The 27805-nt window shown below is 40.6% G+C and overlaps 1 protein-coding gene across 1 annotated transcript; it reads right to left on the reverse strand.

Moving 5' to 3' along the window:
- Nucleotides 1-3585: 3585 nt before the first annotated feature.
- sema4ga (sema domain, immunoglobulin domain (Ig), transmembrane domain (TM) and short cytoplasmic domain, (semaphorin) 4Ga) lies at nucleotides 3586-26891 on the reverse strand. Its single transcript, XM_053332808.1, has 16 exons — nucleotides 26747-26891; nucleotides 21938-22229; nucleotides 17645-17793; nucleotides 15904-15966; nucleotides 15688-15786; nucleotides 15421-15514; nucleotides 15226-15339; nucleotides 14365-14519; nucleotides 13232-13407; nucleotides 12396-12540; nucleotides 11398-11620; nucleotides 10347-10462; nucleotides 10104-10258; nucleotides 9625-9683; nucleotides 6670-9129; nucleotides 3586-4549 (listed from the first exon to the last, which is right to left on the reverse strand). Exons 2-15 carry the CDS (start codon nucleotides 22071-22073, stop codon nucleotides 8120-8122), a joined length of 2694 nt encoding a protein of 897 aa, XP_053188783.1. The 5' UTR covers nucleotides 22074-22229; nucleotides 26747-26891; the 3' UTR covers nucleotides 3586-4549; nucleotides 6670-8119.
- Nucleotides 26892-27805: the final 914 nt, after the last annotated feature.

The raw sequence follows: 27805 nt of genomic DNA on the forward strand, positions 1-27805 counted from the left end.
GTCAGGGTGTGAGGTCATAGTCTCATAGTCTAGTAAACTAGTTTATAGCCCAGAGCAATATACACACACCTTAGCATGCACACAGACACAGGAACATACTAATTACATGATAAACATACAATCACATCACTTAGCACACTGCAGCTCTTTTGGGGCCGGTTTAAAGTGAGCCCTCTTTCATGTCAGTCAAGTTCCAAACTTCAAAGTCAAATGTGATATGTACACCATGCCAGAGGATATTTACACACTGTCAATAAGTCCAAAGGTCATAGATCAGATGTTTTGTCTGTGTTTCCAGGATATTTGTCTTAAGAGCTGCTGGTCTGTGGTTCTTTTACATCTACATACGCAACACCTGAGCTGTAGTCTGTATCTGTCAAAATGTTACATAAGGAGAAGGAGAGAGCAAAAATATGAAATGTAGTTTCTCTATTATTAGTCACCGGATTTCAGACGAAACTATGGTGAGCTGCTGTGTGTGTGTGTGTGTGTGTGTGTGCGTGTGTGTGTGTGTGTGTGTGTGTGTGTGTGTGTGTGTGTGTGTGTGTGTGTGTGAAAAAGTGAGGGAGAGAGAATATGGTGTGATTGTGCTGTGGCTGTCAAGCTGATCACTAGGACACAGTCACCTGGGTGTGTCTGTACCCTCCGTGGTGGCGACAGCTCTAATTTCCATCTTCTATTACTTCCTCCACTCCTATGTACATGAACAGACAACCAAAGGGCATCTTTTAATGCAGTTGTTTGGGGGAAAGCTGCTTTTGTATTGACATCAGGAGAAATCACAGAAAATTGCCTTTTGTTTAGACAACAACAAAAAGCCTCAAGTGTTTATGTCAGCCCAGCTTGCATTATAATGTAACAATTAGGCTTTACTCATTATTCAGTCATTCAGGAATCATTTTTTAATCTCCCATAATTAACTTAGTGTTTCATGCGGGATCTCAAGAACATAACTTAAAATTCTTCACAGGTTTATCTGTGAATGCCAAACTGACTCACTTTGACAGGCATGTGTCTTGTCTGAAGGAACGGTGATAGACAGACAGGCAGAGTGGAGGAAACATAAAGAGCTGATTGATATGGATGTGTGGCGTGTGTGTGTGTGTGTGTGTACAACAGAGTGCGCGTGGCTCTTCTGGCGTCAAACCGGTCCTGGAGGAGGCAGAAGAGCTGCTTGTTTCTGTGAACCAGCAACAGTATCTGTTTGTTTTGGGCAAGAAAAGCGCATTGTGACACACACCCGTTCACCAGTTCAACAGCAAGGCTTTCTATAATGTTGACATCCACAAAAACATCTCTGAGTACCAGCAACTATTTGTGTGGATGATTATAGCTGTACAAAGACTGCACACAGAAATAACAGTGAACTCTGAGGAAGGCTGGTCTTTTCTTTAAGCTGTTTATCCATTTTTTGGGTGTGAGATCCCAGTGAGGGACTCTGTAACATTTGCTCCAGCAGCATTAGTACAGTACAGTACAGTATATAGCCGTTCTGAAGCTCCAGATCCCTCTTAGTACATCCTGACTGTCAAAACTCTCAATGCCACGTCTCTGTCTGAGTGACATTTCCAACATCACATTGGCAGGAAAAGATTGAGGCAGCAGAGACTAAAGGAACGTGGGTAGAAAGGAACCTTTGGATGTAAAACATTAACCATCAAACCATTTCCTTGTTAGATTGTATCCTCATGACAAAGCAGAGAGGGATTTGTCATTTGTCATTGCACTGGTTTTAACGAGTCACACTGGCTTTACCTTCTGGTCTCTTCCATATGAAATCTGCTGTCTGTGTGACTGTGCTTTAATATAAACCAGGACACATGCATTTATAGGTGAGTGTCTGTGCATTCTTGTTGTGCATCAAACCCTCTATGACAAAAACCAAGGCACCTTACATCTAAATAAGAATTTTGAGCAATGAATAAACAAGACAAAGAAGAGCACTGATGACAGTCAGCAGGAACAAAAAGAGAGATGAGATGATTTTTACACCTCCCCTACACTACACTACTCTGTCTCACTGAAGGTTACCTTGATTTATGACTGATGTCTGTGAGCTAAAAATGTTTTTTTTTTATCCTCATCTGTCAATGAGAGCACTTTCATCTGTCTCTCCTGGGATGACATTTGCCAAATATCTACATCTTGGTTCAAAGAAAGAAAAAAAGATCTATTGAAATATATTTTTCTCTGAGATGTAAATCTAGTCCAGAAATAGACGAGATGTTTTAATCTCAGATTAAGCGATTTGACAGGTTGTTCCTATGAGAAGGCAGGCAGATAAATTATTCCGTGTCTACACACTGGTAAAGGTTGTAGGGGGCAGGTTAAGCTGAGATAAAAAATAAACAAAATCCACTTTTCACTAAAGCATTTCCAAATCAGTGATTCTGAACCTTTAAAATGAAGCAATGTCTACTTGTGCACCCTTCTCACTACTTAAACAAAATAGCAATTTATTGTTTTATTTGCTGCCTGAATTATCCAGCAATTTACAAAAAGCAAGGATTAGAGGAAAGTGATAAAATAAAACATAATTTTGTCTTGCAGAATTTTGTTTTTTTACTGCTTTCTTATTGTCTTGTAAACATCTTATGGCCCCTCAAATGTATATTGCAATACCTTCAGGGGTCCTGACCCCAACTCTTAACCTACAATGTTACAATTTTCAATAATTCAACTCTCATGTAAAATAAAGCAGTAATGCATCCTGGTTGATTTGATGGTGCGGTCCAGTCAAAGCAGCAGTGTTTTATTATAGTTACACATTTAAGTGAATTAAATATTCCAACCTGCTACTACAGAGGCAGAACAGGCTCTTCCTGCTGACCCAGATTAAACTCAAACACCATTATGTGAATAACATACCAGCCATGACAGTCTGTTAATCACATGTTAAGCTGTACGCACCACAGGCACCTGGCACGTTTTCAAACCACCAGCGGACTTGCTCTCGTCTGTGTGTGCACGACACGGCTGTCCTATTTATGAGTGTTTTGTCCTGCTGCCGGAAATATATTACAACAATTGAGTTATTGTTTGAAAGCTGGGTGTTGCTCTCTCACCCAGGAACGTCAGAACGGGCCATGTAAATGACGGAAAGATCTGTGGGTGTTATTTCAGCTGTGGCATTTCTGAAATATCAATTGAATAGGCTCAGATTAAGATTAAGATCAAGTCCTCCTTTACAAACAGTAGCATTGACTGAGGTGACATATCCTTTTAATGCCTTCACAAGACACAGGAAGTGTTTTGTATGATGAGGTGTCATTGTCCTGAGACACTCCAGTTGGATCTGAACCAGCCAGCAACATTTTCCATACCACTCTGTGACACGCTATTTTACAGCTCTAGGGTGTGCTGCAGAAACTCGGGCCCTCTTCCAGTAACAATGCCAGACAGTTTCTTTTCCTGAGTGTCTGACAATATTTACCAGCTGACACAACATCTCTCAGCCTTCTCTTAGATACAAAATACCAAGGCTCTGCTCCAATAATATGACACAGGAAAGATTCATGTCCCTACCTTTGTGAAATGAGAGGCAAACTGTAAATCCACACAAGCAAAGATGAGGAGAGGAAGAGGTTGAAGTACAAAGTTTTTATTTGAACTCATTATGACTGAAATGTGAAGGAACCCAAAGCCCTGTTATTTCTTGTGTTAAATTAGTGAAAGAATTTGACTTGCTGTGTGCACAAGCATGGTGTAACATGCAAAATAGAGATCAAAACAGATATGTGGACATTGCAGTGACAGAAGAGCTGAATGATCCCCAATTAATAGGTTATAGTGAATACATAAATTAGTGTATTTTGCCTCCCATTAGTAGGTTATCAATATTAAAATCTGTGGTGATGGTACAGCCTCTGCATGCTTTTGGCTACCATGCTTCTATTTATCACATTTTGTGTAACACAGGCAGATTGTGACGCCCCTGTTCATCAGGAGTTTGTCTTACAAGTGGCACTTAAACAGCAACGTTGACAATTAACTTCCAAAACACATGTACAAAAATTACAAAATAAATAAGTCACTTTTTTAAAATCTTTTTTTTTTTTTGTGATAAAATGGGCTCACAAAACATTTTTTTTAAAACATCAACCTTGGCACTTTTTGTTAATATCCAGATGAGTAATCTTTGTCGTTTTCCTTGAAGAGTAAAGTGAAACACAATTCATGCAGCAAGTGTGACGAAAAGGTCATTATATGTTGAGTTTGGTCTAACAAGTTTGCATCAAGCAGAGACGAGGATGCTCTGTGCACACAAAGAGCCGTCTGATGGAAAAATGCTGTTCAGTAAGACACTGCAACCAACAATTTTCATTCCAGGTGTGAGGAAGCAGAGCTGTAGTGTAGGTGCAGATACTCTCGGGCCGTAGCCCTTCTCCAGCTTGTTTCCTGGCTCCGCTGTCTAACAATGCTGAATTTCATTTCACTGCTCATTAAAAGAACATCTTTGTAGCCAGTCCTGCCATTTGACGCTGGCTGAGAGATGATAGCCCAGGGAGTGAAATCAAGAGAGATTTAAACTGACGTGGGCTCGTCAGACCTGCAAACGAGAAAAAAGGCAGAAAAAACATCCAGGCATAAGTGTCAGCAGTGTGCATTGTAGGTGCATTGTGTTTGAAGGTTGTTTTGAAAGCAGACCTGACTATATGTGGCCTTTTGACACAGCTACAATAATTTACATATCAGCAACAATGATTTTAAATATCTTAGCAGGACTATGGCATGAAATCTTGATAAATGAAACCCTCACTGCCGTGCTCACCTTGTCTCCTGCTTTGAAATGAGGTCAAAGGGCTTTGATGAAAGCTTTTAATGTGTGAATTATGCAGCTATGTCTTTCTCCTTTCATGTGTTTGATCAATGCCCCTGACTGGAAAGCTTTGCTCTTGAAGCGTCTCGTTTTGCAAACCACAGCAGCACCTATCGCTTGCCCTGACATCACAGGCTTTTTAGATAAAATCAAATGTGTGATTATGCTACTGCAACTCTGGAGGTGTATGCATTTATGTATATAAGCATATGGTGTATACTTGTGTTGTTTCTGCCTTTCTATTTCGATGATGTAATAAAATACAAAACCACAATGGGGAAAACCACCTTTCCTGCCCAGTCTTAGGTAGGCAGGACAGCCTCAATTTAACAAGCCACACCTGAACATGCTCAGTCTCTTCCTTTTGCTGGCTGAAGCATGCTGGTCTGTGTGTAGAAACTGCTATTTCCTCCAGTTGCCTGTACCCCAGATGGATTATTTGAGTAAGTTATGGATATTTGTTATAGTTATTTCAGTTTCACCTTCTCCCCCATGTTGGCAATGTCTAACGACTTCTAGTTTGTGAATTGTAGTATTTATATATGGAACAGTCAAGCCATGCATCCAAAAACTTGCATCTACATATTGCTGCAAAAAACATGTGAAACTCTCCGTCTTGTCAAGGTGCAGTGTTGGAGTGAAACTTGTTGATAGCTACCTGGGGGGCTGGAGGAGGGTCATGGGGCAGCGGACTGGACATACCACTTGTCAATCAGCTACATGTATGTTTTCTGAGACGTTTTCTCTCACACAAACTGTGCTTGTCCCGGCATAACACACGATCCAGGTTGATTAAATTATTTTTGGAAATACCCAATTTTCTATTTTAGAAAACAGTATTTTAGAACAGTGGTAATAGTCTGGAAACATAAATATTTTTCCATACTTTATTTTTCATTTTCCATACTCTTACAAATTGATCAAATTGATTTACATACTTTTCCATACTTGCATAGAAACCCTGATTATTATTGATTGTTGTATTATTGTTTTTATTTGCCTTTTATCTTTATGATAATCTGTGACAGTCAACTACTTAAGTGGAAATCCTTTTGAAAGGACAATAAACAACTCTTATCTCTGGTTTTCATGCATGTGCCCATGCAGAGGCTCTTTAAATAACCCAGCTACCACAAAGTCAAGTTTCTACACCCACAGCGAGTCCAAGGGTACAAGAAAATAATTGGGAGCTTGAGAGTGTTATCGTCAATCTCTGGGGGGGAATCTCAAACTCGCTCTGTTTCTTTCTCTCTCTCTCTCTCATTCTCTGCAGTAGGCAATAAGGCAATAAGGTCAGGCTTGTCATAAGGCGAGGGTGTAATTAATGCTGCCCTCTGACAGAGGAGCAACAGTGAGATGCAGCAAGAGCATATTGATAAGAAAAATAAACAGTGTGTGAGATTGAATGAGATAATGACCAAAGTGGTGTAAAGATAAAGTTTTGTTGCAAGTGAAAACATAAATTATAATAGTGTTCTTTTTTTAAAGATAAAACTGCAAAAGAAATGAAAGAATGAAATAGAGCGCTTGAGAGAAAAGAGCTTACATCACCCTGATTTAATGTTTTCTTCCACTGATTTAAATGGACTCTGCTGTCAGATTGTAAATTTGTCTGAGATGGTAACAGTACCTAAACTTTTCCACAAATTATAGATAACAAAGCAGGCAGATGAACAAGCTGTTAGCATACAAATTGATTCAAATCTGTAAACTGTAACCGTAACCTTGTGCTCTCTGTTCTGCATGTTTCCAAACTTTAAAACACTAACTTCATGATCAATTTCTTTAAGTGCTTGTTTGGCCAAGTGCCTGTGTGGGAGGCGTGTTTGTGAGATATCAAAGCTATTTACCTTGGATGCTCTTGTGTAATGCTGTGTCCCTCAGACTGGTCATTCCATGTTATGGTCTTATGCAGGGTGTCTCTCAGTGGTGGAGTCAGGCTCAGCTGATACACAGTCAATGTTTTCTTTCTAATCCACTTGTGTCAAACAAGGTCCAGCAGACACAGCTGTGGCCTTCACCGCTGCAGCTCTTCATGGTGAACTGCCAATCAAAAAGTTCCTCTGGCCTGGTGTTTCTTGACAGGCAGCAGTGTCAAACTCCATAATACCGTCCAATAATTTGTCTCTTTCTCAAAACTGGCATTCAAAGTGCATTAAATCAGTAATACTGTCATGTTTCCTCCAGGTTGTCTATTAAAAAGTTTAAAAATTGGTGCAGTAATCACTACTTAACATCTCTGTAAGTATGTAAACATCCCTTCAGTTTAATTTTTTCATCCCTTCAATGTAGTTTTGTATGTTTTAATATTGTCATTTATTACCCATTTGTGGGAATTGAGGTCAAATTAATGATAATTTATGGTTTTAGGTTTTTAATTATTTCTGATTGTGAGCCTCAGCTGAGACTAAATTGTGTTTTCAAATCCTTTCATCAAATTGTTAACTAAAGCAATCAAAGATCGCTAATTTCATTCTTTATCAGTTTAATGAAACAAATAATTAATATTGTCATTCATTAAAGAATTATGTCATATAGAAGTCATAAAACAACACAAGAAATTTGGTTGATTACTAAACTACAAGTTATGGTTATTAGTAATATTAAATAGTGATTCAATCACCATTTCTTAGTGAAGGCTGGTGTAAAGTGTTACGTGCTGTTACTGTGTATGATGCTTGGTTAATACAATTATAAAGGTCAGTGTTAAATTTGAGAACACTGCAAACCAAATTCCCTCCTTCACCACATCCATTGCCTTTAATATTTATAAAGTTTGAATGACACGTTTTAAAAATGCATAGGCCATCTGTGTACTTGTCAGCCCAAACAAACTTTGGCTAGCTGTCCTGCAGTTCGACTCAAGCCAAATATGACTGCCACACAGCAGAAGTCTTCACATGTTTATTATATTCCCATGGGGCTCCTCTCCTTGTTGGAGTCTCTGTTTCCCATTGTGTGCTTGCAGATCAAGTGTCTCTGGTCTCAGCCCTGATATTCCGATAAAACAACAGACTGACTGCACATGTCCTCCTGGGCAATATTGTGGTGAGGTAGATTACTTGTTTTTTTCCATTTCACACTTGCTCCTTCACTCATTCTCACATATTATGTGTTGTAAATTTGGGGAATTGTGGTTCAAAAAAGTGCTCAAAGGTTCAAAAAGCAGGACAGTCTCAATGTAAATAATGTAGACAAAACTCTCTCACTGCTTAAGTCCTCAGCAATGATTAGATGTATGACAGGCACTTCAGCACCAGGTAACAACAGTCCTCCCACCACAGGGGGAGCTACGTCTCTCTACACAGAGCTCTCGTCCGGCCTGGGCAGCAGCTGAGTGTGTTTCCTCTTCTCTAAAATCCTGTTGAGCTCCTCAGCAAAGGGGGAGCAGAGCGGTGACGTGTTCTCAGAGTCGCTTTGTGTCAGCAGCACATAGCTGTTGCCGTTCATCCTCCTCAGGACGCTGGGTAGTGTGGCCGACAGCCCATTGGGGAAGTCGCTCTGTGGGGAGGGAAGTTGTGGAGTGGGAGGAAGAGGAGGGGCTGGGGGAGGGGACTCTTTATTGTACGATGTGTGACCCTCACCAGGGACGATTTGTAGAAAGCCTCCATCCTGGACGTTGCCATTATGCTGCTTTGAAACTCCATTACAAATGCCATTGCCATTACAGTGACTGGAGATAGTTTTAAGCTCCATGTGAGAAGAGTTTCTGTGCTGCTTTCTGTTTTTGTTGTGTTTTTTACTGGTTGGGTAGGCTGCAGCAGCTGCACGTAAAGAGTACTTCCCTCTGTGTCCCACTCGCAGGCAGAAGCCCACATAGACGAGGACCACGGTGAGGACCAAACACAGGCCTCCGAGGATGGTTATGAGGGACAGGTACATGGCTTCCATGTTTCTCGGGGAGAGTAGCTCTAAGTGGGGGAGCTGAGGGGCTGGCTGAGGGGGCAGAGGCCTTTCAGAGGAGGGAAGGTCAGTGGACGCTGGCAGGATGGTGAACAGACTGTGAGGGTTTTCAGTTGGATCAATAGGTGGGGGAGGGGGCAGGTCCAGGCGGATGGTGACATTGTAGGTAACTATGGCAACCTTGATATTGTTCTCAAGAGCATAGCAGGTATACTGCCCGCTCTGCTCCTGCCGGGCCTCAATAATCAGTAAGCCATCCGTGCCGGTTCTGAAGCCAGAGCTCAGGCCGTAACCCTCCAGCTTGCTGCCATCCAGAGTCCAGAGCGGCGTCGCCAGGTTGGAACTGAGCTCACACTGCAGCAGCACATCATCGCCCACTCGCACGGAGCGGCTCCGCTGGACAATGTCTGGAATACACACATTAACACAGTGAGTCTAAAAATCTAATTTCAACACACAACTTCACCTCGGACTCATTTTATATGCTAATTGCTTAACAATTACTGAACTTATCAAATGTTGTCCAGACTCATTGAGGCATAAACAGCAATTACAAATCCTTTAATTCCCACCTCATATTACCTTGTACAGAGAGAACAACGTGGAGGCAGATGCTGCATTTTATCAGATTGAAATTGTGAAGTGAAAGAAGGCGCCTGCCTTGAATATCAAACAGATTTCTCTCCAGAGATGGCAAAAACGTGATTAAAGAAGGGAGGAGCGGGGTTTGCCAACACAGTGTGCATAATCAACTTTCAAAGAGGCCTTCATGCCATCTGATGACAACAACGCATGTCTCTAGTTCCTAACATTTTCTATTTTCAAGCACCCTTTCATCATTCATTGCATTAAAAACAAACTTTTTTAAGCAGCACCTAGCAGCAAATGATATTTCTACATACCAACTTGTGTGTTCTCACAGCCCCTGTTGCCATACTGGATGTCCTGAATTAAAGTGGATCTGTGGAGAGGGAGAAAACATAACGCTAAGTATATAATGGCATAGCATAAACATGAGTTTTTTGCTTAACATAAACATAAAAAATATCCTATATTGTGGGTGCTAAGATTTCTATTTCTATCTACAGCCACTGATCCACTTATCTCTCATATCAGTTATTGCCTCCATAACAACTTTCTATGGAGTAAGCCTGTCTGTTCAGATTAATCAGTACACTTAAAGCGCACAGCTAAAACAACATGTTTACTGTCACAGTTTACAACAGGTTTCTGCCAGCATTGTGGTTACACAACAGTTCTGGGAACTGACATTTTGACAGGACACAGTGATACTTGATTTAAATCAAATCGAGCATAAAAAATGGCACCTGCATAATTTTAATCACCTGATCCAATCACACTCACACACGTCAGCACCCACCTGTCTGCATGTGCCATGATGTCCACACACTGGGCTCCGCTCCAGGCACAGTGAGGGTCCCTTGCAAAGATGCAGTCATAGCAGGAAGAGTACCTGTGGCAGTTTGAGAGGGGCAGCTGCACCACACCTAATGGAGAGCTGATGTAGACACTCATCTGGAGGAGAAGAGAGCACATTTAAATGCTGTGGGAGGGACTCATTTCTTGCGTGTGTGTGTGAGGGTATGCTGGTCAGACACACTACCTGTTTAACGGAGATCAGCAGATTGTTAACAGGCTGTAGTTCTTCAAATACTTGAAGTTCCTCAACAATGTGCAGCTGACCCTTGACTTCTACAGCCTTATGTAACCAGCCTTCATCTGAGTGACACAGACAACAAGAGTGAACATCAGAGACATTTCACCACCCACATTATAGATTTGTACAGCATGGAGGAGCCTGTTCACTAGAAACTAAATATATTATGCATTTCTGTTGACCACTCTCCAAAATACATCAGTATTTTAGACAGATTTTACCTTCCACGTAGCCACTCTCATTCATTCCAGTAAGCATGACAATTAACTTGCAAACACTTCAGACAAGCTTAACATAGGTAATTTATCCAAGACTAAAGTCATTTTGCACTTTAGGAAGCCAGGTTTGTTTCACTATTTTCTGACATTAATTGATTAATCAAAAGAAATTAATAGTGAACACAACTAACATTTTACCTGTTTTGTTTACCTATGTTCCCCTATATAGCATATAAAGTATATGAACAGTTAATAAATGGTTTATAAACGTACTATAATGTAGTTGTAAGCCTGTAAGTGTTTATTAATGTTTTTATCTACTACAATTCCTGTTGTCATCCACATGACTGCTGGTACATAAATAATGAATAATTACATAGAAAAACAATCGTAAAAATACAATATATCAAAAATATATTTATTAGCAAAGTTATACTTAAATTATTTTCATTAATAATGCATGTCCTTATACCTGCATTATAGTCTGTTACAAACCATTTGAATTTTATATACTACTTATAAATTCTTAATAGGGGGACTTAAAGTGTATCCATAGTAATAAGTTGCAGACCCAGTTATGTTATTGCTGTATGGAATTTGGCGCAATTGGTATATTCAACAATGTGAGAACATCCAACATGTGGACTTGGCTGCTAAATAGCATTCTTTGTAATGCAAGAAATTAAAACAATTTCAACGCAAAGCAACTGCAGTTTGGAAGGTTGTTACAGGCTTACACAGTATTGCACATTTACTACCTGATACAAATTCATACACACCTGTTCCCATGTATAATACATGGTATGTTTGTCCATCTAAACCTTGGATCAGGTGGACTGCCATGTGCGTGTAGTCTGTGGTCCTCCTGAACAACAGGGGGCGTCTGTCTGATGGCTGAACCTGATGGGACATCAGAGGATGTCTTCTGACAAAGTCCAGCACATCATCTGGTAGGGAGGTGGACACGTTTATGCCCTTGGCCCTCAGAGCATTGGTTATACACTGCAGGAATAGAGGGCAAAAGAAGAGAGCAAAGCAGTTATGAATATGGAACAAGACAATAATGTAATAAAGTTCTCCGTAAATAGAGATGGATAGTCAAGGGGAGAGAGGATGTCAGGAGGCTTAATGCAATGGTCTGCAGGAAAATTAATGGGTTTGAGAAGGAATAGCAAACCTGTGGGAGATTGTGTCCAGGGAAAAGACGACTTCTTACTTAATGTACAATGAGCCTGAGTTCAGCAGCCAGTTTGTGCTGACATGCAGGCAGACTCAGCTCTCTCTGCACCTGACTAAAGGGACAACTTCCTGTCTTTCTTAGTCCTTTTCAAATGACTTCAGCCAAGGGCTCTAAGAGGCTTTCACGGTCCCAAGTTAAAACCTTTGACCGTTTTTTCTCCTTTCCATTTAATAGCAAAGTCAAAATTGAGTCCTTCAAAGTCTAGAAGTGACACTACAGTGGATAATGTCTGCTTCTGCTAACGATGCCACAGCCCTGGCTGGCATACTAAGCCATTGTCGCCAAAGCAAGTGGAGTTAATCACCATGGAAATTGGTTTCAGTAACATAAGCTGGTTGTGTTTTGAGCCTCATACTTGAGGCCGCCACTCATCCTCCTTATCACTTACCCTCAATCTTTTCCTCTGACTCCATCATTCATGTAGCTCTACTTTGGATCAGTTTCCTCTGCTCTCTGTTGGGATTTTCTAGTGTGAATCCTTGGAGTCAGGAGAAATGCTCCATGTTGTGTATTAGAGATGTATGTGTGTGTATTTACCGTTCCAGGTCGTGGGTCGGGGATCTTTCCAGTGTATTCCGTCCACTTAGAGCCAGAGTCCTGGTTCTCCATGTAGGGTCCTTGGAAGGCCTCTTGGACTTCAGACAGAGCAAACCGACACACAGCAGACGCCTTCACGTTCCTCCTACAGACAGCAACACACAAACACACACACACACACACAAAGAGTGAGAAAGACCAGAGCTCAGGCTGCTAACAATAACAGCAGTAAACCCAGTGTTGCTATGGTGACAGCAGTTGAAATATAGATCTGTGGCTCACCTAGTTGAAAAGATGGAAAGAAGAAAGCACAGGGGAGAGGGGAGGGGATGAGCGCTTACAGAGATACTAAGAAGCTGATTAGAAGCCATATATCTCTGTGAAGAGTGGGAGGGGAGAGAAATACAAAATGGAGTCAGAGGTGTGTTGTAGGAGTTGCAGTCAAGAGGTAGGAGGGGTGGAAAAGCATCTCAAGAGAGCAAAAATGAATATCAGTATTTGTCCGTTTTCAGTCATCAGTGTGTGTTTGTCCTCAACCTTAAAGAAAATGCACCAACCTTAAGTTTCTACAAAGGGCCTTTAACTTCTCTGAAGCCCATTGAAATCTGCCCATCTTTTTAATTAATATTCTCCGCTCAAACTGCCACCTCAACTTGCTTTGTCTCTTCCACATTATTCCCTGCCTGCCTTGTTCGACTGTCTGAATGTATAAATTGCCGCCTTTCATCTTTGTCTCACTCAGTGAGACAAAGCTTCCCTTAGCCACAGTTCCCAACACTGGACGGACGGACGCGCACACACGCACAAACCCACACACCCACACTCTCCCTACTCACCACTCTAGACCAAAGATGCCGTAGAAGAGTGTGTCCTGCGGCGTGTGGCCATGCATGACGTACACACTGCGCAGCATGTTGAAGTGGAAGTCATACTCGGGCAGAGAACACGTCAGCCTGGCCTTGAGGAAGGATGTCCAGCGCTTCTGGAGAGTTAAGCGGCCTCCCCTGTCCCCCTGAAGGATGAAAGGTGGGGGGGAAAGGAGAGACAGAGGGTCAGATGAGGTAAGGGCCTGGGCAAAAGAAAAACTCTTGGCTCAATGTGGCACACAAGGGGAAGTGAACCTCCTAAAGAGCACAACAGATGGCAGAGGAAAGCAATGATGATACACTGAAGAGAGTTAGAGCTTCCCATAGGTAAGATTCCCTCACTGTAATCTACAGGTTTCTGTATGAATGTCTGTTTGTCCTCAGCAGGCTTCACCACACCTAAAGGTTGAAAGCACTCACTGTGGAGTGAATTTTTAACTGAATGTGACAGTCATACACATACATCTTACAAGAGAACCCCATTTGTGAAAGGTTCACAATGAAAAAACTTGACTCAAGGCTGGGAGTTTTTTGAAAATCCAGACATCATCTATTCATCTTTCCCTTTAATTGTAGCTTTTAAATGTATTCAGCCAGTGGCACATGGCAAATGTCACGCATGCCGCCACAAGGCATTTCTATTAAGATGAAAAAAAAAATCAAACTTTCAATGAGAGAACTAGAGCTGAGCTGACTTCATTTTAAGGTGCCACAGTAGAGGACGACAAACAAGGTTATTACATCGTACAGTTCATTCAAATGGCTCTTGCTGCTGTTAACTCCTTCCTGGGCAGCAGGAAAGTAAATAATTCACCATTAAGACAGCAGTAGATGCTAAACAGTCTGTCTCTCTCCTCCAGTTCTCCACCCCTCTCACCCAAACTGACTTTGCAAGCCATTCATCAGCTATACAGTACAGTCTGCTCCTCTAATCACCCTGGGGGCCTTGTTACATTTGCATTCTCCATCCAGACCCTCATCTATTAGGTTATCCTCACTTATCATCAACTAAGGTTTCACTCATGCTTGATGTCTCATGCCTGACTAGCCTGATGCAAGGCCTCACTACCAGTTACTGACATTTCTTTCTACTCTACTCTCACCTTACAAATCCGAGCCACTCGTGCCACCCTGCTGTGGCTATAGGTTGTTGTCTGCTCCTGGCTCCTCTCGGTGAAAAAGAAGTAGATCTTATCATCATCGCCTGTGCTGCTGCCCAAACTCTCCTGCACCAGTGCCGAGCCCACAAAATCTGCCTCTGTGTGGGGGAGAAAGAGATGCAATGATTCATGCAGTCTGCCGAATGAATCAACAATTGACTAAATTAAAAACTGACAGTGTTTACATGCAAGTGATATTCAGGTAATCTGCTAATGAACATTTGAGTCTCTGAAATTGAGTACAGCAACTGCTCAGAACAAATCTGGAAAAGGTTCTACCTGTGGCTTCTATCCAAAAACACAGAACTGCAAAAAGGTGAGAAATAGGTGCCAGATTTTACTGAGCAGTTGGCTTCATGTAATGTGGAGAGATGAGGCAATTCCAAAACTAAAACTGACAGTCTTGCACAGATGGTGAAAGCAAAAAGTAAAAGGAGAATATGTTATATGCCTAAGTTATCTGCAAAACATCAGTTTGAGTCAAGTTTTTCAGTCATTTCAATCCAGGAGTAGGCTCCTGGGATAATCCATTAAAACCTGAAATGCCTGTGCATCTAAAACTAAGTTGAAAGAGTTAGTAAAGCAATCAGTAGCTGATTTAAGGAATGTAAAATAATGCATTATTGATCCACTGAGGCTAAAACCGTCCCCATGCTGTTGAGGCCACCTTACCAGAGATGCTTGCTGATATGGAGGCTTAAAGCCTGGTGTTAGCTGGTCAACAGACAGAAACTTTGACCACTAAGACCACCCTGACACCAAAACATGCTAAAGGGGTTTTATCATTCCAGGAGATTAACTCACCATTCAGCCAGCGTGTTGGAGCATCTTCTGTCTTTAGCATGGGAGACAAAGAGTTGCGGCGGATATCTGGGAAGCTCCTGAATTCATACTGGGAAGCTGTATATATCTGCTGGTCTGCAGGAAAACCAAATTATCAGGTCATTCAGTTGTTTTGTGTCACTCTGAAAAAGTTTGCTTACTGTTAAAAGGCATTACCTATAATGAGGCCAGTGTAGCCCGTTGTTGGACCATAAGGACATTTATCTTTCCCCTCTTCAGGCTGAGATGATATCACAAAACTCTTCTCATCCTACACAATATGAATAAAGCGGAAGACATTTAGTTTAATCTATGAGGCAACATGAGGACTCACAAAAATAAGAAAAAGATTAATGTGAAAGAATAGCAGATCAAGCTTTAACAACTATACTGAGCTGTATAGTTTCAAATCTGTTTAACAATACAATGTGTTGCATTCCTTACTATGTATGCACACAGAGGTCTGAAGGCATGAGTCCCACACATGTAGAGATGAGTGGAGTTGAACCTCTGAAGGAAGCGGATGTGATTGAAACACTCAGTCTGGAAGAGGAGGAGAATGAAAGAAAACATTTCGGTAGGGGAACGAATATCAATACACAGGAGAGAACTAAACACAAAACCATGTAAAAAGGGGGGAAAAAATAACTAAATTCCTACCTTATTGTCTTTTCCTTTGAGCAGACACTGACGTTTTTGCTCGGGGGAGGCCTCCCACTCAATCTGATAGACAGCATAAGCGTACAGAGTTGGATGATTTCATATCACTGACTTGCACAGTTTTTTTTTTTAGCAAAATACCATAGATCTGACAGAAGATAAATGAAGAGAAAGTTCTTGCCTAACTTAAATCATTCTACCTTAAAGTCTGGCAGTTGAATGTTCTCTGTGGTTGAATAACATGTTTTATTAAACTCTTATGTAACACAGAAAATGTACTTAACACATTTGTATTTACAGCTGGGGATGGACGAGTGGTTGCGAGGTGTGTTAAGCACGCACCAGAAATCATAGCTGATGGAAGACGACTGCATTAACATAATTAACATAACAGCTTAATGTCAGGTTGTCATCAGGTAACAAACAGCAGTGTGTCAGCTATTATGGGCACTTAAACGGGCGGTCGACTTTAATGTCTTGATCATAGTATTTTGAGGACTCAACTCAATCACAGCAACACTGCCAACAATCACACATTATAGGCCCTAAACACGTACTTGACAATTAGCCTCTTACTATGAGCGTACATGAAAACACCATTATGAGTGTAATGCTCAGTTGGAAAAATGTGATATCAACTACATCCATGCGCCATCGGGATTAAGCAACATTTGACATTTCAAGATCTGACAGTAGTGTGGGATTTCAGCAGATTTTGAGCAAATAACATGCAAGGATGTTTTTTCTGTACATTGACTATTTAAAACAGAGTTTTGAGGGGCTTTAAAGAAATTGAGATTAATAATGATGCAGACAGCTGAGGACATTATCAATGTGGATAATAAGACAAGGGATAAAGTCAAATTTATCATCGTAATAATCAACCAAGGCACAATAATCTGTGATATTATTTTAATTAGAATCTTTCAGTTTTTCAAGTCTTTTATAAAATAACACTCAGGTGCTCAAGTGAACACTGAAAGAGGTTTTCCTCTCTGTAATCATTCCTCCTCTTCATTCTGGCTGTTAAAAGATCCACTTCAAATGTGCTTTCAGTATCAGTGATGGGGGCCAAAATCCACAGTGTGTCTACTAAGTCACAAAAATGCATTTACAAGTTAATCTGTAGCTTATATGAGGCTGAGTTAGTCATATCAGGTGAATACCAGCCACATTTACAGTCTTTTTAGCATCATATTCCCTCTTTGTGTTCTCTCAGACAGTGTTTCCGTGTTAAGCTGTGGTCGAAGAGCAGTATCAAAAAGATGGACTTTGACACTACAAAGACTGTAACATTGATTTAAAACCTTCATATTAGCTTCAGATAAACTTTTAGATACATTTTTGCACAAAAAGAGGCTTGTGGGTTTTTTCTTAAAAATAAGGTAACTCCTGGCAAATGGGTTGAGGTAGATAGTATGCTAATGCTTTCAATACATGAAGTGATGTTAATTCAGTATCTATTTTTAGGAGTTACAGTAAAGGATACAGTTTTCAGTTTTTCTCATTAATATGTAAGTTTATGCAGCAAGATGCTTCTGTGAGTTACTGTGTTAAAAACAATGTGACTGCACACACACAGAAACACACAAAGGGTGTCAGGGGAAGATATCCTGATGCCTCAAAATTAAGTGTTGCCTCAAAAAGATCCTACACTGTGGAATGCAAATGAAGCAGTGGCTGACTTAAAGACATAGCAGTTGAAGCACACAACAAGCAAGCAACACCAAAACAAACTCACAGTGAGAGCAGAGCTGGCTGAGATGTCAGAGGCATTGAGAGCGAATACAGCCCCCCGAGCCCCAACGTAGAGATGCTCACTGTCAGCCTCCAGCAACATGGTGCTGTAGTTGACTGCAAAGGACTGGAAACGCCTGCAGCCCTGGAGACCTGTGAGAGGAGAAGAGAGGATAGGATAGGAGAGGTTGTTAATGAAGGTAACCTTTTGTAACCCCTGACACAGCTGCTGCTACATCGATTTATGCAAAACAACTCCTAATGTCCTTAAAATAATACATCACACATGCTTTTAAGTGGCTGAATCAGCAGCACAACATGAAATCATGAACAATGAGTAAATTGATCATTCTCGCTCATATGGTTACATACATTAGCCTGGTGCAAACACAACCCTCTGCTGCAATTGGTTGCACTTTGTCTCTATGGGAACAACTCTGGGTTAACAAATTAAACCTTTCTATTTTCTCAATAACTCAAGGCATTGGTTTATTGGTTTATCATTATTTCTGCAGTTCAACTGGAGCAGTTACTGAAATGTGAACATCCACAGATCCTATTCCATCTGGACCGTTATCTGATAATTTGAACAAGAAAATAAATAAAAAAAGCACTAATGAAGCTCCTTCAGTGCCTCTTGATAGCCCCCAGAATGTGTGTAAAGTTATTGCTATGAGATTGTTGTATATATTAAAAGTACAAGAGGGAGAGCCTAAACCTGACAGAAAAACAATGGTAGCGATGGGAATATATATCTTCTGTCATGGATTTTTTTTTTATGTACACCAATAACCAACAAAATAAGAAAAGCACAACATTATACAAAATAGACATTTAAGTATGTTTATCTTTTGACTTTTCATTGCTCATTAGTCAGTTATCAATGAATGAACAGAATAGACAGAAAATGAATCACCAGCAATTTCATGTATGTGTTTACCACTGTTGCCATCTTAGTTTTCAGTTTTAGCATGCTAACAATAGTACAAGTCAGGTCGTCATCAAAGTCAGTGGGAATCATCCTCTGAGAGCCTTGAATGGCTGCACTGAATTAAATGGCATAACATTCAAAGGTTGTTGAGGTATTTCTGTCTAGAAAGTGGTGGACCAACCACCGGACATTACTATGCAGGACATAAAAATGTCCACAAATTTGGTGGTTTCAGCAGCATAAAAATGTAAGGAGTTTCTGCTTTCATCTGTAATATATATAGTACTTTCATTTCTGGTCAGTGCCAGAAATGAAAGTACAACTCCACTGTTGATAATAAAGGCCAAGCCACTCCACTGTTGACAATAAAAGCCAAGGGATTATGCTTATCCTACACAGCTCCGCTAAGGACAGAGAAGATAATGAAAAGAGGCCCAACACAGCATCAGATTTCAGAGATCCACTTCTGCTTCATGTGGATTTCTGTGATTGGAAGCTGTTGCCCCCCCCCCCCCCCCCCCCCCGTGTCCAGTTTTCCAGTTTTCCAGACTATATTGGGATGGATCTGTTTGACGGGACAAGATACTAATGAGATTCACTCTAACAAAAACACTCAGCAGAGAGACAAATTGTTCAGCACACACACTCTTCAAGTCATAAAGTTGCTCACCACAGTCATGGGATGTCTGAGAGTTACGTAAGCTCTAAACCTACGATCTATCAGGGCTCCGCTTAGCTTGGGTAAACATGACACCACTGTCAACACACACACACATCAAAGACACATGGAACCTCTAGGCATGTTATAATCATAACATTATCTCCACCAATGTGATGAGTTGTCAAATGAAAATATCTATCCAACTAATACTGAGCAGGGTTTACTATCAGCTGGGAAATTTAATGCCAATTAAGAAATATAAATTTGAAATCAAGCTATTAATGCATAGTAATGAGTACAGTAGCTCAATATCAGCTCAATATCACCAAAAAACATAAAGTGCCCGACTTCCTGCACCTCAGCCAGTCCATTTCCATCTTCAGTATCAATCCCTCTGTAGACTGCATGGATACCAAGTAAGCTGTCATTAAGATTCCTATCAGCTGCTGCAAAACACAATCCTCTCTTCTCACCTCACCTGCAGCAGTCAGCTCTTATCCCAGACTGCTCCTGGGTGATCAGGTATCTATTTTTCCTCCCTCAATCCCAGCATCAGGAAGAAGAGTATTACCTGAGCACTGTACAGGATTTTCAGAACAATACGTTTTCCTACGTGAGTGCACACAATATGAGTGCCTCATTGTGGGTAAAGACAAGACATAAAAGCAGAGACAATGCCTAAGTTTCCTCTGTGTAACCAGAGTATGAGGGACACACAATACTTTCTGTGACCTGATAGCTGGAGTCAGACACCTGAAAACAACCTCCCTGAGAGTGACGGCACAGAGTTAGATTCATAAGGGCTATATTTAAAATATATGATGACAGAATAACATCCCTAAGTACATTTTACCTGCAGTTTACACCATCATGGGAGAGAAAAAAAGCAAGATTTATTCTATTAGGGAAAGAAAAAGAGTGAGAGAAGCAGCGTGAGAAGGCCGTATCATATTTACTTAGCAAACACTTAGCTGATGAGCACAGTACACAGTGTTCAGGGACACGTGTACGCACACACACTTGCTGAACTTCTAAGTGTTGGACTGTGTTTTGACAGCCTTACATACAGATGCACCAACGAGCGTCAGGCCGGTTTGGAGTATTCTGACACACAAACTGACCAACATGCAGGTGGTACTAAATAAGGAACCTGTGGAAATGACATGCATCTGTCTACTTTATTTAAAGTGTCAAAATATGATAAACTCAAAATACTTGACAGGTTGAAATCAATGTGTAAAGGTATTTTGATGTAACACAAGTTTTCAGTCTTTTTAACAATCTACCTGCTTTCTGTTTTGCCAAGTTTGAAACTCTTCAGCTCCTCTAAACTGTGCACTGGAATTCGTCAAATTAATCACCCTTAACAACCTCACTCCCTCAAAGTTGTACACTTAGTTTATGGGAAAGAAACGAAAGTTGCAATGAGGAGAGAACATAGCTGTGTGTGTGTATGTGTGTGTGTGTGAGAGAGAAACTGTGTCAGGCTGTGCGGCTATTCATGCGTGTGTGATTTTAACCACCAGGCACAAGGTTTTGAGTCTTTGCCTTTAGGTTGCTAAGAGACACACAGATTAAAGAGATTAGCGGTAAGTTTGCATATTGAAGTCTTCCCATCAGGAGCAAAAGAAACAAGTATAGTGGGGGTAAAGGCAGGGGAAAAGAATTACAGGCGGACGATGAGAAAAGTACAAACTAATGAAGAGAAGACGGAGGAAAAGAGACAGAGCTTACGTGCCAAGGTAGAGAGGTGGATGGCAGAAGAGGAGATGAGTCGTGTAGGAGGACATGTAAGTGGGCTTGAGCACTAACCAATGATTTACAGAAACTGAGATACCAAGAAGGGTTCATGGCAAGAACAGGAGAAAAGATGGATGGTGAGTGTACGCAGGTGATGCATGGTGAGAAAGACATCTGTTTAGAAAAGAGAAGAGGAGAGGAGGGATATTGTTCTACAAGTCTCGAAGTGGAGACGTGAGAAAATTCCTTTCACACGTCTGTGTATCAACATATAGAGTCCAAGATCAGATAACAGTGCCCACACATGCACGCCTGAAAAATACTGTATACGATCGTATTGCACCATATTACAACAGTTGTCATGGTTACAGTGCTTCTCTCTCTACTACCTACAGTAATGTCAGTCTCTCTGGATGCTCTGTAGGGATCCCAACGTAAGCACTTCTGATCTGCTGATCCTCAGGCTGCACACCATCACTCGCACAAGATAACTTAATAATAACCGCAATAATACATTTTTTTAGAAGGGGCAGGTGTGATAATAACCTGTGTGTGTGTGTGTGTGTGTGTGTGTGTGTGTGGACCACTCAATGTGCACAAAATGAGTGAAAGAGAAGAGAGTGAAAAAAGAGTGAGGGAAAAGATAAAAAAGCTGTGTCAGGAGGAGAGAGTAAGACAGCGAGAGGCAGAAAAGAAGTAGGAAATAAGGGAAAGTGACAACAATATGAAGAGAAAGAAGGCTGCATCTGCAATACTACAGAACATATAAAGAGTTTCTTCCCATATGCAGATTTTCAGCTTTTAAAGAACAAACTGACAGCTTCGGTAACAAAATATTTCCTTGTGATATTTATAATATAATTTAGGACACAATAATAAAGATTTTTAATCATTTGAGAGGAACGTGATGCACCACAAACTCTTCAAAAACGGACTGATTTTAGAACAAATGTGTTTGTGCTTACCGCTGGACAACACAGTGACGCGTGGAGTCACATCCAGGTCCAGGGGTGTTCTGAATGGGTAACTGGCCGCCGCACACACACAGCAGCTGAGCAGCAGGACCTGCAGGGCAGACGGTCGAGCTCCTTGCATCCCCATCGAGCATCAGGGTATACACGTATGCAATGGCATTCACACAAACATATTCACCCAAAGACTTGCATAACCCTGCACACACACGCCCATGCACTCAGACAACGCTGGCAGGCAAGCAGGCAGTCTCTTTCACTATGCTGTAGTGAGGTCTGAAGAAACCTGAAAAAAGCAAACACACACACAGAACAGTATCAGCAGTCAAGTCAACACCAGGAGAAAAACAAAACACTGTGCATGTGTGTCTTGTGATTGAAATTGTGACAGTTTAAAAAGTTAGAGAAGTTGAACGAGAAGACAAGCTGGTGAAGTTCAAACACAAGAAATAAGCTGATGTGAAGGATTTCACAAGGATGACGACAGAGATATGAAAGACACACACACACACACAAGTGCACTCTCTCAATAAAATATTAGGGGCTTTTGCAGACCATTGAGGCACCAGCTGATTTACGCCAGCTCTAAATGTTGCAAAGTAACATCGTCTCGCAATCAGCAGCTGCCATGTCCAAATACATGACTGAAAATATCATTAGGCAAACAGTGACTGTCAAACAGAGCAACGTGCCGGTATCACGAGCAAACACTTGAGAATTTAATGGCAACGTGGAGCAATCCAGATCGATATGGTGTGAAGCAAGTTTAAACAGCAGACGCACCCGAGAGGAGCAAAATCCACGAAGAGGGAAAGATAGAGAAATATGATAATCTCTAAGATGTGTGATGTGAATGCCAATGTTGTTCCGGCAGAACAAGACCCTCTTTAGGAGGAGAGAAAGGAGAGATAGTGAGAGGAGGGGAGGGAGGAAGTGTGTGTTTGTGTCACCATCACATGCACTAGTGCACACACACCAGCACAAAGAGTACACTGACATATACACTCTGTGGAGCATCCCGAAACATTATATTTTGGTGAAATGGTGACATCTCTCTTTCTCTGACTCTCTCTTTACACACACACACACACACACACACACACACACACACGCACAATTAGCACGAAAAGTGTTTGTGACTACTACAGAAAGTCTCAGCAGCCCCTCAGATTTGACACCATGACAACGGCTGCCTTGAGCGTTGCATAATGTGTTGGACAACCACAGCAGCATGCAGGTGAGGATAAGAGCTGCACTCTGTGAACCATGATGGCAGTAACGGTCAAATAAGGAATGGCTCATGTTTTACACACACATACACCACACTGTAATCACTGATTATCATGGGATAGTTTAACTTTTTATCACCCACTGTAACCGGTACTATGTAGAGCTGTTATGAACTACTAATGTTATGAAAAGCAACATAAGTATAAACATATGATACCATCATTTTTGTCACTATGGCCACTTAAAAACGGAAAAAATCCATGTACAATTATGTTGTCTGCCGGGGGAACACCATGGTGTTGGTTTTGTATTTGTATTTTGTATTGAACATTTCCCAAAATGTACACAAGTTGTTAACTTTTGAGGGACATCTTTCACAGTTTTTATGATATTTCGAATAAATTAAATGAGTTAATTAACCAATATTCATCTGTTAGCAGCTTGCATTAAAAACATGATTTTTCAGGAGCTGACTCTACAGTCTTGGATGTCAGACTTTCCCAGAATTCTTCGAGGAAAAGTTTTCAAATTCATTACATTGACTGAAGAAAGTATGAAAAATATAGTCAACAAAATCTTCATGGTGATAGATTTCTGTTAAGGGACATTTCATCTCCACTGGAATGCAACTAAAAAAAGTTGTCTGGAAACCAATCTAAATAAATCATGCAAAACCACCAATGTAATTACATTAATTAGGCTCTTCCAGGGGTGGATAAAAATGTATGACTTTTTCGTTTTCTAAAACTCCTTGAAAAAATGACAGAATGAACTCTAAACCGTAGCCTGGAAGCAAGGCTGACTTTATGAGTGTCTGATGTAAATGTAAATGTAGATATTTGGGAAATACTACTTTTCCACAACGTTTTATTGGTCTTTACAGCTCTGCCTTGCTCCTACTATGGCAAATATACTTTGGTAACAATAATCATTTCAGTCTTACATTGCTTCTCAGGATGCACTGTCTCTCCTGAGGCCTGTTTAACACTATTATCCTCCCAGACTTGTCTAAGCTTCTCTTGAAAAGATGGTGGAGGAGGTACACTAACGAGCTCTTTGTATGTCATTTATCTGACTCCTGCTCACAAAAATCACTAAAATGGGCTGTCAGGGTCTAAATCCTTTCAGTCTGTCAGTCAGTCAATCAGTCAGCCAGTCAGTCAACCACAGTGGTCTTGACATGGTCTTATAACCCTGAGAGGAAGGAGTCTATTCAGATGGAAATGTTCCACAGAATATGAGATTAAATATGAAAGAGGGGAGAGCAAGCAGCAAGCAAGAGGGTAAAATACCATCTGAAAGTCCAGCAGGGAAGAGGGAAAGCCAGTAATTGTGACATTGCCGATTATCTGTCATCTAAAATCCATTACTCCTGACTTGCTCCTGTCCCCACAAATGCAGAGGCTTTCAATTGTTAATTGGCCACTGAGACAAAACTTTGAGAAAATGTAGAAAAAGAGATGTTGAAAATAAAATGAGGTGAGCCCAGAGGACATCACAGTGACTCTGCCGCTCATGACCGAACCATTCTAATCTGTCTTCCTCCTGATCTCGCTGCCAGCTCTCGGTCCCATGACATTCATTCACTGAAATGGATTTCATCAGGCAATTATGTAGTGTCTACAAACCTGCCTGAATAGAGGAGATTGGGGCACTGCAGTGACAGCTCCATCAACAGCCAGCACTTGTCCCAAAGGACTTGATACTATTGAATGTTTTTGAGTTGGATACATTATTTGTGAGTGTGTTTAACAAATGGTAGAAAAGATTACAGTCAAAGCCATTGAGCTGAGCTACAAATGAGACTCAGACTGCTTTTAATAAACACTCTTGTTTCACAAACAGAACTGAGCTGTATTTGTTCCCAATAAATCTACTGTAGATGCAGACTTTGTACAGTTCACTTTGTTAATGTAACACTGGGCTCTTTAACCTTTCATGCTAGATACAACAAAAGAGAGAGTTGCAGAAAGTTGTGTGCGGTCGGTACTGTACAGTAGTTTTGAAAATGTATTTAATGAATCGTCAATCGAGACCTTGTTGACATGCTGTTTGTTATCATTTACAACTGTGTAAAACAGAATTTCACCAATCATTTGTTTTATTTCTGAGGATCTTTTCACTCTGCTGCAGCTTCTCTCAGGAATCAATCACAATTTTTGCCAAAGCTTAAAACCACTCAAAACCATTATGAATCTCATAAGAAAATTGGAAGATTTCATCTAATTGAGACATATCTGTTTTATAAAAATAACTCTCCAGTTACGTCAATTTTATTTATATTTTCCATAATCCTAAATTTGCCCTTACAGCACACAACACCAATTGTCTGGATAAAGACAGAAGATAAAGCCCCCCCCCCAAAAAAAAACTTTAACAGGGAAAAACATTAAGAAACTTCAAGACGAGAGACAAAGGCCATGCATTGGATAATGTATGATATGAATAGAGAGAACTAACAATGGCAAAAGGACACTGTAGAGAAACTGATCGATAAGTGAATGGAGTGCAAACATTTATGAAGAATATGGATCCAGAAAGACATTGAGCAAATGTCCACAAAGCCTTTACCTTATCTGCATTGTGGTATTTCCATCGACATCGGCTAACTATACTCTGAGCTGCCTGTTTCATAAAGATTTATCAAACTTGCTCCCTTGGACTGAGCTGAAGCCAAATGAGAGGCTGCAGCAGAACACTGGGGAATAATAAGTGACCAAAGCCAACATTTGAATGAGGGACAACCAGTTAACCTTTGTTTAATGGGTGGTGTAAAACACAATAGGAAGAAGACATCAATGACACTATCTACATAACAATAGCACATTTTATGTTAAATGACCACATCTTTGCATATCTTACTTCCTCCCACTTACCATTTAGTACTAAATGGTGACTTTTTAAACAGGCATTTAAGTGGCTTCATTGGGTTTCTCCACACAGCTAATGATTAGATCACAGCTTGGGCAGGAGAAGGCTGATTGTCCATCTTAAAACACATCAATCATGCTGTCCAAGTATCTACAACATCATCAGTGTGTGTCTACAGCTGATTTGCTCAAATTGGTGCTGCCCAACTGTTGAAATCTGACAGGTTGAAAATCACAGTAGTACTGATGCAGCCTCAGGAGTGTTTTTTTTTAGAGTAATGCAGTAAAATGAAGCACGAAATGGGTAGAAAAGCCAACTTTACACACATTTATGATATCTGTGCTCTACACCTGTGGGGTATATTGAGCGTCTAAGGTTGAGAAAAAGGGTTTTTTTCTAAATAAATAAATAAAAAGCCCACCTTATAGACATGTCACATTGAGACAGAATATTGTGATATTGTGAGCGATATTACACCAATATCAAACTCTAAGTCACTGTAAAACCATTACTCTTATAAAGATATTTTAGTGCATTTGAATACACACTGACGACACAGAATTACTTAACTACCACTATCAATACTCTAAAGATATCACAGAAGAACAAAAGTAGGTTCTATAGCCTAAACAAGTAGCGATATTGAATCGATGGATTGAATCGAAGCAGCGGTCGTACACTATCATTTTCAGTGTGTCTTACCTGACTCATGTAGTAATTCCTCGAAGAGCAGGAAATGTGTGTTTCCTTGAGCTCAAGATAATCCAACTGGACTTTAAACGCCAATACAGCGTCCATACACACCTACACACAGAAACACTCACTGAATGACACACACGTAGCTCTGACAAAGACTGACTGACTGACTCGTAGCTCCTCTCCACTCATTTGCCATCACAGGTGGCCCGCCCTCCCTCAACGCTCACTTCTTTTCCTCCGCACAGCACCAGCCTGGAAACACTGAATCAGGTAGTCCGTTCTTAATCCAACAGCTCAGCTTCATACCTGCTTCCTGGTTTATTGTCCCACTTTCTTAAGGTGCATTATGAGCCCCAGTCTAAGTAAGGGCAGTTACAGTTATGAGGCAGAAGTGAAAAAAGGTGCGTTAACACAACCTGTCCCATTTAAAGCTGCAGAGTGACGCCACACTGACACCTAGTGTTCAAAGAGGGAATTACATACATCCAAAAAATACATGTTAGAGCATTTTAATTGGATTTATTGATCAAATTTAAGCACTCATCAAACAAGAATATAGTCATATTTATCAATTCAAACACATGTTATTTCCGTTAATTCTGGATTTATTGAGACTTTCTTTCAACTCTCCTGACAAAATGATCAAATCAAGTAGCTAAATGTGATCATTTCATTGGAGTTTGATGCTACTTTGCAGATTCAGTCAATATGTGCTGCTTTAAAGTCCCTCGGAGCTTTTTTGTTTTTGTTTTGGGGAAAACATGTATAGGTATTCATCATTGGGTTTAAACCTGCAAAAACATTTTTAGACACTTGAAGGCATCAGAAAAAGTGAATTGTAAACACACCTGTATTGTCACGTTTTAAAGCTGATATTGTGAATTTGTCAGCAAACAGTTACCTATTTACACATCCAGCAGAGATGGAACATCATTATCATGTTTCTTACTGGCAAATATTTTTAGTTCTGGTTTTAGTCTCAACCAACTCCTGAGAGAAATATCTCTTATAAATATCTTATTAACTACTGAATACTCCACTATGATCACAATCTATAGTCTT

Source organism: Scomber japonicus, chromosome 14, assembly GCF_027409825.1.
Source record: "Scomber japonicus isolate fScoJap1 chromosome 14, fScoJap1.pri, whole genome shotgun sequence".
Taxonomy (NCBI): domain Eukaryota; kingdom Metazoa; phylum Chordata; class Actinopteri; order Scombriformes; family Scombridae; genus Scomber; species Scomber japonicus.

Coding starts and splice junctions, on each gene's coding strand:
- sema4ga (XM_053332808.1), bottom strand. CDS start 22,073: ATGGGGATGCAAGGAGCTCGACCGTCTGCCCTGCAGGTCCTGCTGCTC. Junction 15,967..17,644: donor CAGCCAGCTCTGCTCTCACT/GTGAGTTTGTTT, acceptor GCTGTCTATCAG/ATTGAGTGGGAGGCCTCCCC. Junction 10,259..10,346: donor TGCTGATCTCCGTTAAACAG/GTAGTGTGTCTG, acceptor CTTCTCCTCCAG/ATGAGTGTCTACATCAGCTC.